The 14,355-nt window shown below is 41.7% G+C and overlaps 1 protein-coding gene, 1 long non-coding RNA gene and 1 other non-coding gene across 4 annotated transcripts in view; all 3 read left to right on the plus strand.

The window, feature by feature from the left end:
- Positions 1-14,355, plus strand: part of COPG2 (COPI coat complex subunit gamma 2) — a 116,777-nt gene that overhangs the window by 12,342 nt on the left and 90,080 nt on the right. For both annotated transcript variants that reach the window (XM_058724252.1, XM_058724253.1), the window contains one exon: positions 6,872-6,951. In XM_058724252.1, the coding sequence (XP_058580235.1) occupies positions 6,872-6,951 (80 nt within the window). The remainder of the gene's footprint in view (positions 1-6,871; positions 6,952-14,355) is intronic.
- Positions 7,209-12,862, plus strand: LOC131508983 (uncharacterized). The gene is made up of 3 exons (XR_009260247.1): positions 7,209-7,698; positions 7,935-9,858; positions 9,995-12,862. It is a non-coding gene; the product is annotated as an uncharacterized LOC131508983 (long non-coding RNA).
- On the plus strand, positions 9,885-9,991 carry LOC131511156 (U6 spliceosomal RNA). The gene has a single exon (XR_009261361.1). It is a non-coding gene; the product is annotated as a U6 spliceosomal RNA (small nuclear RNA).

A 14,355-nucleotide genomic window follows, 5' to 3' on the forward strand; every position in this document is an offset into this window, starting at 1 on the left:
AATCTGCTGCAACTGTGATAGGGATTACATTGAATCTGAAGATCAATTTGAGGAGAACTGACATTGTAACATTATTGTGGTTTTTTGGCTACACAAACCCAGTATTTGTCTCTCCTTGCTCAGGTCTCTAATTCCTGTCAGCAGTTAGAGTATGAGTCCTATATATGCTTGGCGAAATTTAACCCTAGTTAAGACTTTTAAAATACTATTGCGTCCATATTGCTTGTAGTTTATAAATTAGTTAATTGTTTGCATATTGACCTGTTTCCTGTGATCTTGTTGAATTCATTTATTAGTTCTAGGAGTATTTTGGAAGACTCCTGAGAATTTATTTTTTCCTTTTCAATCTGCATGCTCTTTATTTGTTTGTCTTACCCTACTGTCTTCTTGTACTATCGCACAGGGTAAATACAAGTGACGGTTGGGGACATCCTTGCTTTGTTCCCGATCTTAGGAACAAAGCATTTAGTCTTTCACCACCAAGTGTGACACCAAGTATGGTGTTAGCTCTTAAGTTTGTCATAGATGCTCTTTATCAGGTTGAGGAAGTTCCATTCTATTCCTAGTTTGCTGAGAGATTTCTTTTTTGTGAATGGGTATTGAATTTTGTCAACTGCTTTTTCTACACCCACTAGATGATCATGCCTTTTCTGTTTCAATATGTTAATATGGTGAGATGCACTTATTTATTCTTCTGGAAAACATAAAATCTTTGGTTTCTGTTTGTTAAACTATGTGAAGCATTTTTGAGTCTGTAGTCATGAAATATATTGATCTGCAGGTTTTTCTTATAATATTTTTGTCTGGATTTCGTATTTGAATAATGCTGGCCCCAGAAAATGAATTGGGAAGTGTTTCTTCCTCTTCTGCTTTTTGGAAGAGTTTTTGTAGAATCATTATTAATATTTCCTGAAATGTTTGATGGAGTTCACTAGTAAAGCTGTCTTCTTTAGGAGAAGGCTTTTGATAATTAACCCCATTAAAAAGAATAGATTTGGTGCTATCTGTTCAAATTATTTATCATCTTCAGTGAGCTCTCGTAGTTTGTGTCTTTCAAGGAATTTGTTCATTTCATTGAAATTGTTGAACTTTGTTTCCCTAAAATTATTCATGATACTCCTTTATTTTTGTAGTGTTTGTAGGATCAGAAGTAATGTCTTCTCTTTCATTCTGATACTGGTAAATTGTATCTTTTCTTTTATTCCTGGGAAGTTTGTCTAGAGCTTTATAAACTTCATTGATCTCTTCATACAACCAGCTTTTTGTTTCATTGATTTTTCTCTATTAATTGTTTTTCTTTTCCAAATTAATTGTGTGGAAAAAAAAAAAAAGAATGCTGAAAAATCCAGCCATAAGAAGGAGGGAAAAAAGAAAGAAAGAAAGAAAGAAAGAAAGAAAGAAAGAAAGAAAGAAAGAAAGAAAGAAAGATGGATCAAGAAGGACAAACATAAATCATATCATAAGATTAGATGTAGACCCAAATCCACGTTAAATGTAAATGCAAAACACAAAGAACATTTGTAAAAATTGATTGTAGGGGTGCCTGACTGGCTCAGTTGGTGGAGCACGTGATTCTTGATCTCGGGGTTGTGGGTTCAAGCCCTACGTTGTGTGCAAAGATTACTTAAAAATAAAATCTTTAAAAAAAAAAAACTATATACTGAGCCATAAAGCAAGACGCAACAAATTTTAAAGGAATGAAATTGTACAGACCGTGTTCTCTAGTTACAAAGGATTGGTGTTGGAAATTAATAATAAAAGAGTGCCTAGGAATTCACCATATATTTTGATATTAAAAGCATATTTCTGGGGGTGCCTGGGTGGCTCAGTCGTTCAAGTGTCTGACTCTTGGTTTCCAGCTCAGGTCATGATCTCACAGTTTGTGGGACTGAGCCCTGCATCAGGCTCTGCGCTGACAGTGTGGAGCCTGCGTGGGATTCTCTCTCTCTCCCTCTCTCTCTGCTCCTCCCCTGCTCATGCCCTCTCTCAAAATAAATAAATAAACTAAAAAAAAGAAGACATATTTCTGTTCTGTTACTAGCCATGGTGCCGTAAAGGGGTGAGGCTTATCCTGCTACCACAAATACCTAGAAGATCAAACAAAATATATTACACAGTAATTTTCAGACATTAGATTAACAGGCATCCTGGGTCTGTGATCTGGAAAAAAGAAAAACAGAGTAAGCCCTAGCGTTATCTCATGTCCAGAGGCAGATTACAAGTATCAGGTCAAGGAGGGCCCACTGAAAAGGAGCCTAGTTATCTCTCTGAGTTGAGGAAACCGACAGAGTTTGAGGAAGCCAAGAAAGCTCAAATTTGTAGAGCAGAGTACTAAAGAGGAAGGAAGTAGGGGGAGAGGGAGAGAAGCAAGAAAGGAAAGAGATAGTTCTAGCAATTTGCTGAGGGGCTCCACTTAAACCTTTGGATAAGAATTGATCTGTGCATATGTAAAAGGAAACTGCCCAAGGCCAAAGAAAGGAACACCAGAATGCAGGGCTGGCACTCGTTGGTATTTCTACCAGTGAGAGTGGCAAGACCTTCTCGTTTGGTGTAGTTCTCAGAAAGGTATCACCTCGGGGTGCCTGGATGGCTCCGTGAGTTAAGTGGGCGGACTTCGGCTCAGGTCATGATCTCGCAGTTCACAAGGTCAAGCCCCACGTGGGGCTCTGTGCTGACAGCTCAGAGCCTGGAGCCCGCTTCAGATTCTGTGTCTCCTTCTCTCTGCACCTCCCCTGCTCATGCTCTGTCTCTCTTTCTCTCAAAAAAATAAACAATAAAAAAAAATTTTTTTAATGAAAGATACACTGCATGGGGTTCATAGCAGATTCCAGACTGTAGGGGAAGAAAATCAGTAACCTGGAAGACAGAAACTATCCAAAATGAAGCCAAAAGAGAAAAAAGACAATTAAAATGAACAGGGCATCAGAGGGATAATAGTTTGGAAGTTCTTTTAGTGGTTACCCTAGAAATTGCAACATGGATATTTGACTTTCAGAATCTAACATTTATCTTTGTCTTGTACCTGTTCCTGGAAGATTTGAGAACCTCTTTATGTATGCGAATGTATAAACATGTGTATATTATACATACACACATGCACATTTATACACATACACATATGATAACACATCATTTTTGGTGGGTGTTTTGTTTGCTGTTCACTGAGATTTACTCATGTCCTTACCACTTTTTAAAGAAAGCCTTTATTTTTTTTAGAGCAGCTTTAGGTTCACAGCAAAATTAAAAGGAAGGTATAGAGATTTCTCCTGTATACTCCCTAACCCGACACGTGCATAGACTCTCCCGTTATCAACATCCCCTACCAGAGTGGTAAATTTGTTATAATTCATGAACCTGCATTGGCACATCATAATCATGTGGATAATCATTAAATGCTACAAAGGGTATTTCTTTTTGTTTTTATATATTTTTTAATGTTTATTGTTTTTGAGAGAGAGACAGAGCACGAGTAGGGAAGGGTCAGAGAGAGAGGGAGACACAGAATCCGAAGCAGGCTCCAGGCTCCGAGCTGTCAGCACAGAGCCCGACACGGGGCTTGAACCCACGAACCTCAAGATCATAACCTGAGCTGAAGTCAGACCCTTAACCAACTGAGCCACCCAGGCGCCCCTACAGAGTATTTTCACCGACTTGAAAAATCCTCTGTGCTTCATCTATTCATCCCTGCCTCCTAACCTCCAAACCCTGGCAACCACAGATGCTTTAACTGTCTCCTTTTCTGGGATGTCGTATAGTTGGAATTATATAGCATGTATCTTTTTCAGACTGGTTTCTTTTACTTAGTAAGAGGCACTTAATTTCCTCCATGTCTTTCCGTGGCTTGATAGCTCATTTTCTTTCTAGTGCTGAATAATATTCTTTTGTCTGGATGTACCACAGTTTATGCATTCACCTACTCAAGGGCACGTTGGTTGCTTCCAAGTTTTGGCAGTTATGAATAAAGCTGCTGTAGACATCGTTTGCATGTTTTTATGTGGACAGAAGTTTTCAACTCCTTTAGGCAAATGCCTAGGAAGGCTCTGAGCTGTCAGCACAGAGCCCGACGCGGGGCTCGAACTCATGGGCCGCGAGATCATGACCTGAGCTGAAGTCGGTCGCTTAACCGACTGAGCCACCCAGGCACCCCTTGGCTGTACCATTTTTATTCCCACCAGCGAGAGTTCCTGATGCCTCACATCCTCATCAGCATTTGGTGTTGTCAGTGTTCTGGATTTTGGCCATTCTATTAGGAACGTAGTGGTATCTCATTATTTTAATTTGCCTTTCCCAAATGACCTGTAGTGTGTACATCTATAATATATAAAGAACTCTTACACTTTAATACTTATATTTTCATATACTTATTTGTCATCTGTTTATCTGTTTAAGTGAAGTGTCTTAAGGTCTATGGCTCATTTTTAATCAAGTTGTTTTTCTTATTTTTGACTTTTAAGAGGTTTTTATATATTTTGGGTGACAATCCTATATCAGGTGTGTGTTCTACAGGCATTTTTCTCCCAGTTTGTGGCTCGCGTTTTTTTTCATCCTCGTGACATTGTCTTTTGCAGAACAGAAGTTTTTGCTTTTTTTTTTTTTCTTTAACATTTATTCATTTTTGAGAGAGAGAGACAGAGACAGAGCATGAGCCAGGGAAGGGCAGAGAGAGAGGGGGACACAGAATCCGAAGCAGGCTCCAGGCTCTGACCTATCAGCAGAGAGTCTGACATGGGGCTCGAACTCATGACCTGGGAGATCGTGACCTGAGCCGAAGTCAGACACTTGACTGACTGAGCCACCCAGGCACCCCAGAAGTTTTTACTTTTAATAAGGCTGGCTTTTTCATTATTTCTTTTATGATCATACCTTTGGGGTTATATCTAAAAAGTCATCATCATACTCAAGGTCATCTAGGTTTTTTCCTATGTTTTCTTCTAGGGATTTTACAGTTTTGCATTTTAGATTTAGGTCTGTGATCCATTTTGGGTTAATTTTTGTTAAGAGTGTAAGGTCTGTGTCTAGATTTTTTTTTTTTTTTTTGCATGTGGGTGTCCACTTGTTCCAGCACCATCTGGGGAAGAGACTACCTTTGTTCCATTGTATTGACTTTGCTCCTTTGTCAAAGATCAGTTGACTGTATTTATGCGGGCATATTTCTCAGGGTCTCTTCTATTCTACCCGCCTATTTGTTTATTCTTTAGCCAATACCACACTGTCTTCACTGTTTACCGCTTCTGCTCTTCATTTCTTGCCAGATTTCTGAGTCATTATCTAGAATGATTTTCTGTGAGCCTGAAGAATGTGCCTTTTAGAATCTCACTCTTTCTAGACTTTAGATCCTTTATCCTATGCCTGTAAGGCCCTGGGCTTGTACTTCTCCGGCTATGAGGTGTTTGCTTTTCCGTTTTGGCACCCATGAATGGCTCTTGATTTTACCCTTGGCTACATCGTTAAATTTTGTGTTCCTATTTCATTCGACATTTCTGTGTGTTTGTTTAGACAGTATGTTTTAGTGGTAACAAGCACATCTTTGCCAACACTTTGTATTGTCACTCTTCGTCATTTTAGCCATTTTGATGGGTGTGAAGTAGTATCTGAAATATGGTTTTTTTTGTATTTCCCTGATGAATAATAGTGTAGAGCCCTTCCCCCCACCTCCACCCCCATTTTTTGTGCTTTAGCTGAATTTTTTTTTTTTTTAATTTCCAGTTTTATTCCGCTTCACGGTAGATTTTTATCGGGGGGGAGGGACAAATTTTCTTCAGCTCTGAAGTTTTGATTTTTATTTTTTGTTTTCTTCTCAGAGTACGTTTGTATGGCTGTCATCTGCCCCATTCATCTGACCCCTCCTGGCTTTCTCTTTCTCTTTTCACTTAAACTTTCCCTGGATGATTTTTTCCTGGTTAATCACCACGAGACTCCTCAGTTCCTTCGCTTCCCTTAATGGGCTCACTAGTCTCCACCAGGTTCTTTTTACAGCTTGGGGTCTGGAGCCGGGTCTGATGTATTTGAGTTTCACTGCTTATAAGAAATGTGACGTTGCCTGGTAGGGAACGAGGCCAGACAAGCTAGAGGAACCGGTGCCCGTAGTGTATGAATAAACCAGAGGGAAGGGGAGTAGGAAGGTCGATGAAACTTTACTATTGGTAAGTGAACAGTTACTTCGGATCCAGGTATCCTTCTAGAAATCTTGATACTTGAAAGTGGGAGTTGGTTATACAAGCACAAATACTTCAAGGAAAAACATCTAAGTTGCTGGACTGAGGAAGATACAGAGTCTGCATGTCTTTCCATCCATATATTTAAAGAATTAAAAAAAAAATTTTTAACATTTATCTATTTTTGAGAGAGAGAGACAGAGCACGAGCGGGGGAGGGGCGGAGAGAGAGAAGGAGACACAGGATCTGAAGCAGGCTCCAGGCTCTGAGCTGTCAGCACAGAGCCCGACGCGGGGCTCGAACCCACAAACTGTGAGATCATGACCTGAGCCGAAGTCGGATGCTCAACCGAACTGAGCCCCCCAGGCGCCCCGTATATATTTAAAGAATTTTTAAAATACATTTTCTAGGATAAGCCTTTAACACTTTGAGAAATCTATGTCTTTGGATTCACACTGTCAAAGTTTGGATCTCTATATAATTAACTGGATTTTAAAATTTTCACCTAGATGTGTGCCGGTCAGTTACTTGTTTGGGAAACAGTAGTATTCTGAATGTTGTCTCATCCAGGTATTTTTAAAAGGATTTTTTTTGGGTAGGTGAGAACCTTTTTCAGAATAATGTTCTAAATATATCTACTTGGGGCTCTCACTTCAAATAGTGTAAAGAACCATTTCCTTATGAATAACTGCTGCCTTTTATAAATAATTTTGCAGCAAACACTGAGAAGAATGTGCTATCTTACTATCAAAGAAATGGCTACAATCTCTGAGGATGTGATCATTGTCACAAGCAGGTATGCGAATGGTCAGAACCTAGGAGGGGGTACTTCTATATTTAGTGGAGTATTTGTTGTTCTTTTTCTATTAATTTTACTTTTTTGACTGTAAGGAAGCCAATGGGAATTAATATATATACGTTATTTTACATATATGTTATTTATATATATTATATATGTTATATATGTTATATATATATGTTATTATATATGTTATATAGGTTAATTCATATATATATGAATTAATATATATATGTTATTATATGTATATATCTTAAAGCATTCTTTCCTAAAGTGTGATTGTCATCATGTGAAAACCATGCCTATGTGATAAAGCAAAGTCACAAAGGATAATGCTAATAGATTTGCTAATACATTTTAAAGGTTCGTTGTAATATGGAAACAGAACCAAAAAGTAAACGATACAGTTTGACACAAAATATATACAATAAGTATATTAAAAAGCTAGTATATGTAATATGTAAAGAACTCTTCAACTTAAAAAAAATTCCAAGTGATCGTTCATAAAATAACTAATGGAAAGGACCTGATTGTTTTTAGTCATTCTCACTATAACCCAAAAAAAGCAAATTAAAAACTCCAGTGAGTTAATAAAATTTTACCCATCAAATTGGCAAAGAAGAAAAAAGGCAGTAGGAATTTGTAAGGGAGATTGATATTCTTGTACACACAGGAGGCAGAATAATAAATTGATTCAGTTTTTCTAGAAAGCAGTTAGGCAACATTTGTCGAACATTTAAAAAGGTTTATCCCGGGGCGCCTGGGTGGCGCAGTCGGTTGAGTGTCCGACTTCAGCCAGGTCACGATCTCGCGGTCCGTGAGTTCGAGCCCCGCGTCGGGCTCTGGGCCGATGGCTCGGAGCCTGGAGCCTGTTTCCGATTCTGTGTCTCCCTCTCTCTCTGCCCCTCCCCTGTTCATGCTCTGTCTCTCTCTGTCCCAAAAATAAATTAAAAACGTTGAAAAAAATAAAAAATAAAAAGGTTTATCCCTTTGTGGTTTGTTTTTTAAATGTTTATTTATTTTGAAAGAGAACACGTGTGAGTCGGGGAGGGGCAGAGAGAAAGTAGAGAGAATCCCAAGCAGGCTCCACTCTGCCAGTGCAGAGTCCGACAAGGGCCTCAATCCCACGAACCGTGAGATCGTGACCTGAGCCGAAACCAAGAGTCGGACGCCTAACCGACTGAGCCATGCAGTTGCCCAGGGTTTATCCCTTTGACCCAGTAATGCCACATCGATGCAAGTATGGTCAGAAAATAATCAGAGATAGCACAGGAAGACTTATATATGATAATGTTCATTGCAACACTGTTTATACTAGCAAAAAGGATAAAATAAATATATGCCATTCTTAAATGTTATTTAATTAACCATGTTATCAGATTAGGAGATACTTTAATTTTTTGAAAATATTTTTGAAACATTAATGATATGGAAAAGTCTTCAAAAAGTGCCGAGTAAGAGTTGGATTCAAGTTTATGTACTTTATATAGTCTCCCTTTTAAAAATATTTTATGTACATATATAAAAATATGTGGATGGAAATATACTAATGTACTACCAGTAGGTTCTCTCTGGGTGTTTGGGATCGTGGCTGTTTGTTTTCTGTAAAATTTTGATTTCCAGTTGTCATAGAAGGAGTATGTATCTCTCTCTCACACACACACATACACACACACACACACACACACACACCCCAAATGTTATTTAAAAAAGAATTGCCTTCCTAATTATTAACTATAATTCATTTAAGTAAATTTGGCTTTTGTGTAACAAAATAAATTTCGGAGGAGGGCACTTGTCTTTAACCGGCAGTTGTATTGAATATAGTTGCAGTTAGTAAGGCTTTCAGCTGGGAAGAACCGAAAGCCCGGTGTAGTCATACCGGTGTAGGCATAGGGTGTTGGTTCAGTAGTTCAGCGGGAGGGCTGGTGTGTCTCGAATCCCACATTGTCGCCAAATAGGTGCCTGAATGCCTGGCAGTGCGCCATTCAAGGTGGGAGGGGTGCCGGGAAAGGGGCCAGGGAGGGCCAGCACCATTTGTCTCTTTTGTCAGGTATGCAATAGCTTTTCCCAAGGCGAGTTTTAGATTTCATTTGACACAGCTGTGTTCTACGACCATCGCCAGGACCAGGAAAGTGACCGTTTAGCTTTTAAAGCCCGAGTATTAGGGGCAGGCAGGGGAGAAAGGGGTTGGAAACGGGTATCGGATTAGTTAGCTAACAATATCTGCCACCAGTAACAAACAGAAAATCTTCACTTAGATTGCGATAGTCACTAAATACTGGAAAAATTAAAAATAGATGAGGGTTTTTTGTTTGTTTGGCTGTTAGTACTTTCCTCTGACTCCCGTTAGGCTGCCATGAATTATGGTTTGCTTCTGCCTCATTTCAAGTGATTAGTAGATGTAGTAGGCAGAATAATGGCCCTCCAAAGATATCCCTGGCCTCATTGCCAGGACCTGCGAATATGTCACATCACGCAACAAAGGGGAAATGAAATCGCCCATCCGCAGGTAGGGAGAATGGTGTGGATCATCCAGGTGGGCCCTATAAGGATAAGGGTCCTTAAAAGCGGAGGAGGGCAGCAGAAGCGTCAGGAAAGAGATGGGATGAGGGGAGCAGGGCGCAGATACAGTGTTGCTGGATTTGGAGATGGAAGACGGGGGCCGGGAGCCAAGCAATGTGAGTGGCCTGTAGCAGTTGGAAAGGGCAGGGACGTGGGATTCACCCTACAGTTCAGAAAGGAATGTAACCAGTGAGACCGGTGTTGGGTTTCTCACTTACAGAACCGTTAAGAGAAAGAAATGAATGTTGTCTTACGTCTCTAAGTTTGTGGTCATTTGTCACAGCAGCAGTAGAAAAGGAATAGGTTTTGTGGCATGTACGGGTATCGGATCAGCACACTGTGCGCTTAAAAATTGTACAATGTCAGTGCTCGCTTCGGCAGCACATATACTAAAATTGGAACGATACAGAGAAGATTAGCATGGCCCCTGCGCAAGGATGACAGGCAAATTCGTGAAGCATTCCATATTTTTTAGAAAAAAAAAAAAATTGTACAATGTCATATGCCAATTATCTCTCAAAGTAGGGGGAAAAAACCACTAGAGGTTTTGGTACCTTGGAGTGGGGTGCTACGGTAACAAGTACCTAAGACTCTGGAAATGGCTTTGGAGTTGGGCAATGAGTAGATGCGGGAGGAATTTGGGGGCGCAGGACAGAAAAAGCTGACACCGTCTTGAACAGAACGTTAGTAGAAACCGGGATGTTAATGAAGGGTAGACTCAGAAAGAAGTGAGGAGTAGAGAAAACACTGTTCATGGTAGAGAATGCAGAGATCGTTGGCGGGAATGTGGACGTTAATGGCGCCGCTGCGGAGGGCTCAGAAGGAGATGAGGAGGGCGTTTAGGTCCTGGAGGGAAGGGAACCCTTGTCCTGTGGTGGCAGAGAGCTTAGGATTGTGCCCTGAAGTTATACAGAAATCAGGACTCGTGAGCTTGGCTGTTTAACTGAGATTTCCAGAGTGTTGAGGTGCGGCCTGGTTTCTTTTTGCCACTCACGGTAACACGTGTGAGAGTAGAGAAATAAATCGAGGAGACACCCGTGAAAGAACCAGACGTTCCTTACAAATCCCAAATCATTATGTTGTGCACTTGAAACTGATAGGTTATAGGTCCACTATGCCAAAAAAAAAAAAAAAAAAAATCAAGAGTTTTTTTGGAAATTCTCAGCCCGCCCTAATTGCAAAGGACGCAAACATCAAGAGATTCAGTAGGAAAGTGTGCTCTAAAGGAAAAGTCAAAGGAGTTACTCTATAGCCTTTTGCTAACACCCCAGGAGGATGAAAAGGTCAGAGTCTTCACTCACACAAAACACTCTGAAGAGATCAAGGGTGTGACTCATAGATTCCCTCTGCATCTAAGCAGAAGCCGGAAATAGAGATGGGGTTGTTTAGGCAAGATCTGTGGTGAGGCTCTGGTCTAATGGAGTGAGTCTCTGTACGTATATGGTAGTCCCACAGGGCTCTTGAGGATCTTAACCAGCATCACCGCCAGCGTGGACTGAAAGGGACAGAGGGAGGACAAAGTGAGAGAAAGTTGCCCGGGTCCCAAATTCTACAGCAGGATATGGGCCGAGAAGACCGAAGACTGCTCAGCTTTAAACACATGCTGCCCTTTATGAAAACGAAAGGATGGCCCTGAGGGCAGGGGAGCAGGACCAGAGCATGGAGTGGAGAATGACTGAGCATTCTGCCCAGCACCCGAAACCTTTTCCAGCTTGCTTGGCTGGGTTTCAGAATTGCTTGGGACCAGTGACTTTCTTTTATTTATTTTCCCCATTCCATTTTCTCTTTGTGAACAGGAATGTCTGACTATTATCCTGGGGTGGTCCCGCCGTTGTATTTTGGGAGCAGAGAACTTGTTTTCTAATTTCACAGGCCCACAGGTGGAGAGGAATTTTGCCTCAGGAGAGAGGCTACCCAGTCTGCCCCATACCTAATTGAGAGGATTTTGATGATAAGGTCAGGGGTTTTGAATCCGTGGGAGGTAGATGAGCTTCTGGACTCTAGGTTGGTGCTGTAAAGCGATGAGATTTGGGGGGAGCTTGGGATGGGGTGCATGAATCTTGTCTGCGAGGTAGATGTAAGCCCCACTGACACAGTCAGTTTAGCCCAATGAGACCCACATTGGACTTCTAACCCATGGAACCGTAAGTTGATAAAATTTTGTGTTAGGCCACCAACTGTGGCCGTCTGTTACAGCAGGAATAGAAAACTAGACACGGCCATTCAGCACATGTAGACAACGATGTGACCTTGCTGGGAAACCATGGTGATTAAGAAAACCTGAGGGCAGACACCTCACAAAAGAGTATATGAGTGGCCAATAAATACGTGGAATGTTCTAGATGTTATTATCAGGGAAATGCAGATTAAAGCCCCAGTGAGATATCATTCCATACCCATTAGAATCTAGGTTCAAACCACAAAGCCCGACAGCACCAAAGTCAAAGAGCCTGCTCCAAGGCCAGGTGCGTTGTAGGGGGGGTGTAGGATAGCATAGCCACCTTAGAGAAACTTACGCAGAAGACTTCCAAGAGGAAAGAATAATTTAAAGCCCCGAAAGGCTCCAGGTACACTCGACCAATTATCAATGTTTTGGAATGGATCAATTCAACATTAGAAAGATTTCAGTCCTCTCTAAATTAGTAAGTTCAATGCAATCTCAGTGAAGCAGCCCACAGGCCGTATATTATGAACGTAGAAAAATTGATACTAAAGTTTCAGTCAAAAAACAAGTATTTAGGAATAGCCAGGAAAGAACTGTAGAAGAACTGGGAGCTCTCCCAGTCAGTGAAGCATTAAGGCCTGGACCCTTAAAGCAGTATGGTCCTGGCACATGGATGGACAGACCAGGGGAATAAAATTGTGTGATGACTTTGTAATGTGTCACCATGGCCATGCTGATCTACATCGTCAGAGGTTTTTTTGGTACAAATGTATAGAATTAGACCCCAATACACATAGAAATGTAGTATATGACAACGGGTGGCATCTCGGATCACTGGGATAAACACTGGGGTGCTTTCTAATATGTGATGCTGAGACAACAGAGTAGTCCCTTGGGAAAAGACAAAATCAGATCCATATGTCACATCCTATCCACGAATAAACTCTAAAAGGAGATGGGGTGCCTGGGTGGCTCAGTCGGTTAAGCGTCCGACTTCAGCTCAGGTCACGATCTCGCGGTCCGCGAGTTCGAGCCCCGCGTCGGGCTCTGGGCTGATGGCTCAGAGCCTGGAGCCTGCTTCCGATTCTGTGCCTCCCTCTCTCTCTGCCCCTCCCCCGTTCATGCTCTGTCTCTCTCTGTCTCAAAAATAAATAAACGTTAAAAAAAAAAAAATTAAAAAAAAAACTCTAAAAGGAGAAAGACTGTAAACTTTCAAAATGGAAGCATACAAGTGCTGGAATAGGAGTGTGTTCCTCTTTAACCTCGTTGTAGGGAAAAGCTTTGTTAGGACTGCAGTTCCAGAGGCAGTGAAAGAAAAGGTTGATACATTTGATTGCATAAGTTTCTCATCATAGAAGATGATCCATGGGTTTTCAGTAGATCTGAGGGGTACAGTTTCTTAGGTTCATGGTATCCTACATGACCTCGCCACTCATTTTTTGGCAAAAGCCGTGTGACGGTGGGCTCGTGACCAAGAGATCCGGTAGTTTCACCACATTCTGTCAGGAGCAGGTAGCCTAAATGCAATGGTGGCTCAGTTGAGGTAGTAGTTTGGCGATGGGACCCTGTGAAGTTGGAGGATCCTCCTCTGGGATGAAGTATGTGCATTAAATTGATGGTCAGCGTATGATACTGTCACCAATAAATACAACAGGTGGGGTCCAGGAATCGAGAGGTGAAAGTAGGACTAGTGGCCTGCCTGTAGAAGTTATGCTTCCCATCCCCACCCTGAATGTGAGTCAAAGGCGCTGGTTCTCAAGAGACCGTGTTCTCAGTGATGAACAGGGGGAGGCATTTAACCCATTGACTCCTGGTTCCTGCTGTTTGAGGATTGCCTTCAGCACAGAGATACCCCACACTTCTGGATCCACACGTCCGAATGACAGGTTGGCAACCACAGGCACCACCCACTCCAGTGTCTGAGAAGTCCTGGGGCAGAGAAGTGAGCCAGTTTGCACATTTAAAATGATGACTACTGTTGGGTTGCTTTGGATTCTTGATGCTGGTGGAAAGAAAGGAGCTGTGTCCTCCTAGAGGTAGTTGACCTTGATCCCTATCAGGAGCTAGGCTTGTTGCTCTACAAACGTGGAAGAGAGGACTGTATCTAGAATTCAAGGTACTATTTACTTACGTATATTTTGATGTGTTCATGCCTGAGACCATGGTCAGTAGAGGATGGGGAACAGCCAATGGTCCAGCCATGGTAAATCTCCAACAAAGAGCTCAGATCCTTGGAGATAAAGGTTTGAGTCACCTATCGGACACCCGACCAAGATGAGATCAAGTGCTGGCTAAGCGTGAGGGGAATATAGAATTGGGTGATTGTGGGAAGGATGTGGTGGATGTCAATCACGGCTGCGGAATGAGTGGTAACAGTAAGGATTATACCATGTGCCATTCATTTTCCAATCTCTTGTAGAAATAGTGGATGGTTACCATCTTGAAGGCTCAGTGACAGGTTAGATTTAATGGAGGACATGTTCAAATTTGACGGACATGAAGGATAGACTGTTCTGGATGCTGTTGCCTCAGGCCTTCTCTCTGATCCTAGCTGTGCTCGTGGTCAGCTGTTCTGTACAGGGGCCAGCTCACCTGCGTGAACAGTGCCTTGCTGAAGCACGCGCTGTGTGTTCTGTTGGTTGCCCCCCAGTTTCCCTGGTGCTCCGGTTTGG

Source organism: Neofelis nebulosa, chromosome 4, assembly GCF_028018385.1.
Source record: "Neofelis nebulosa isolate mNeoNeb1 chromosome 4, mNeoNeb1.pri, whole genome shotgun sequence".
In the NCBI taxonomy this organism is placed as follows: Eukaryota; Metazoa; Chordata; class Mammalia; order Carnivora; family Felidae; genus Neofelis; species Neofelis nebulosa.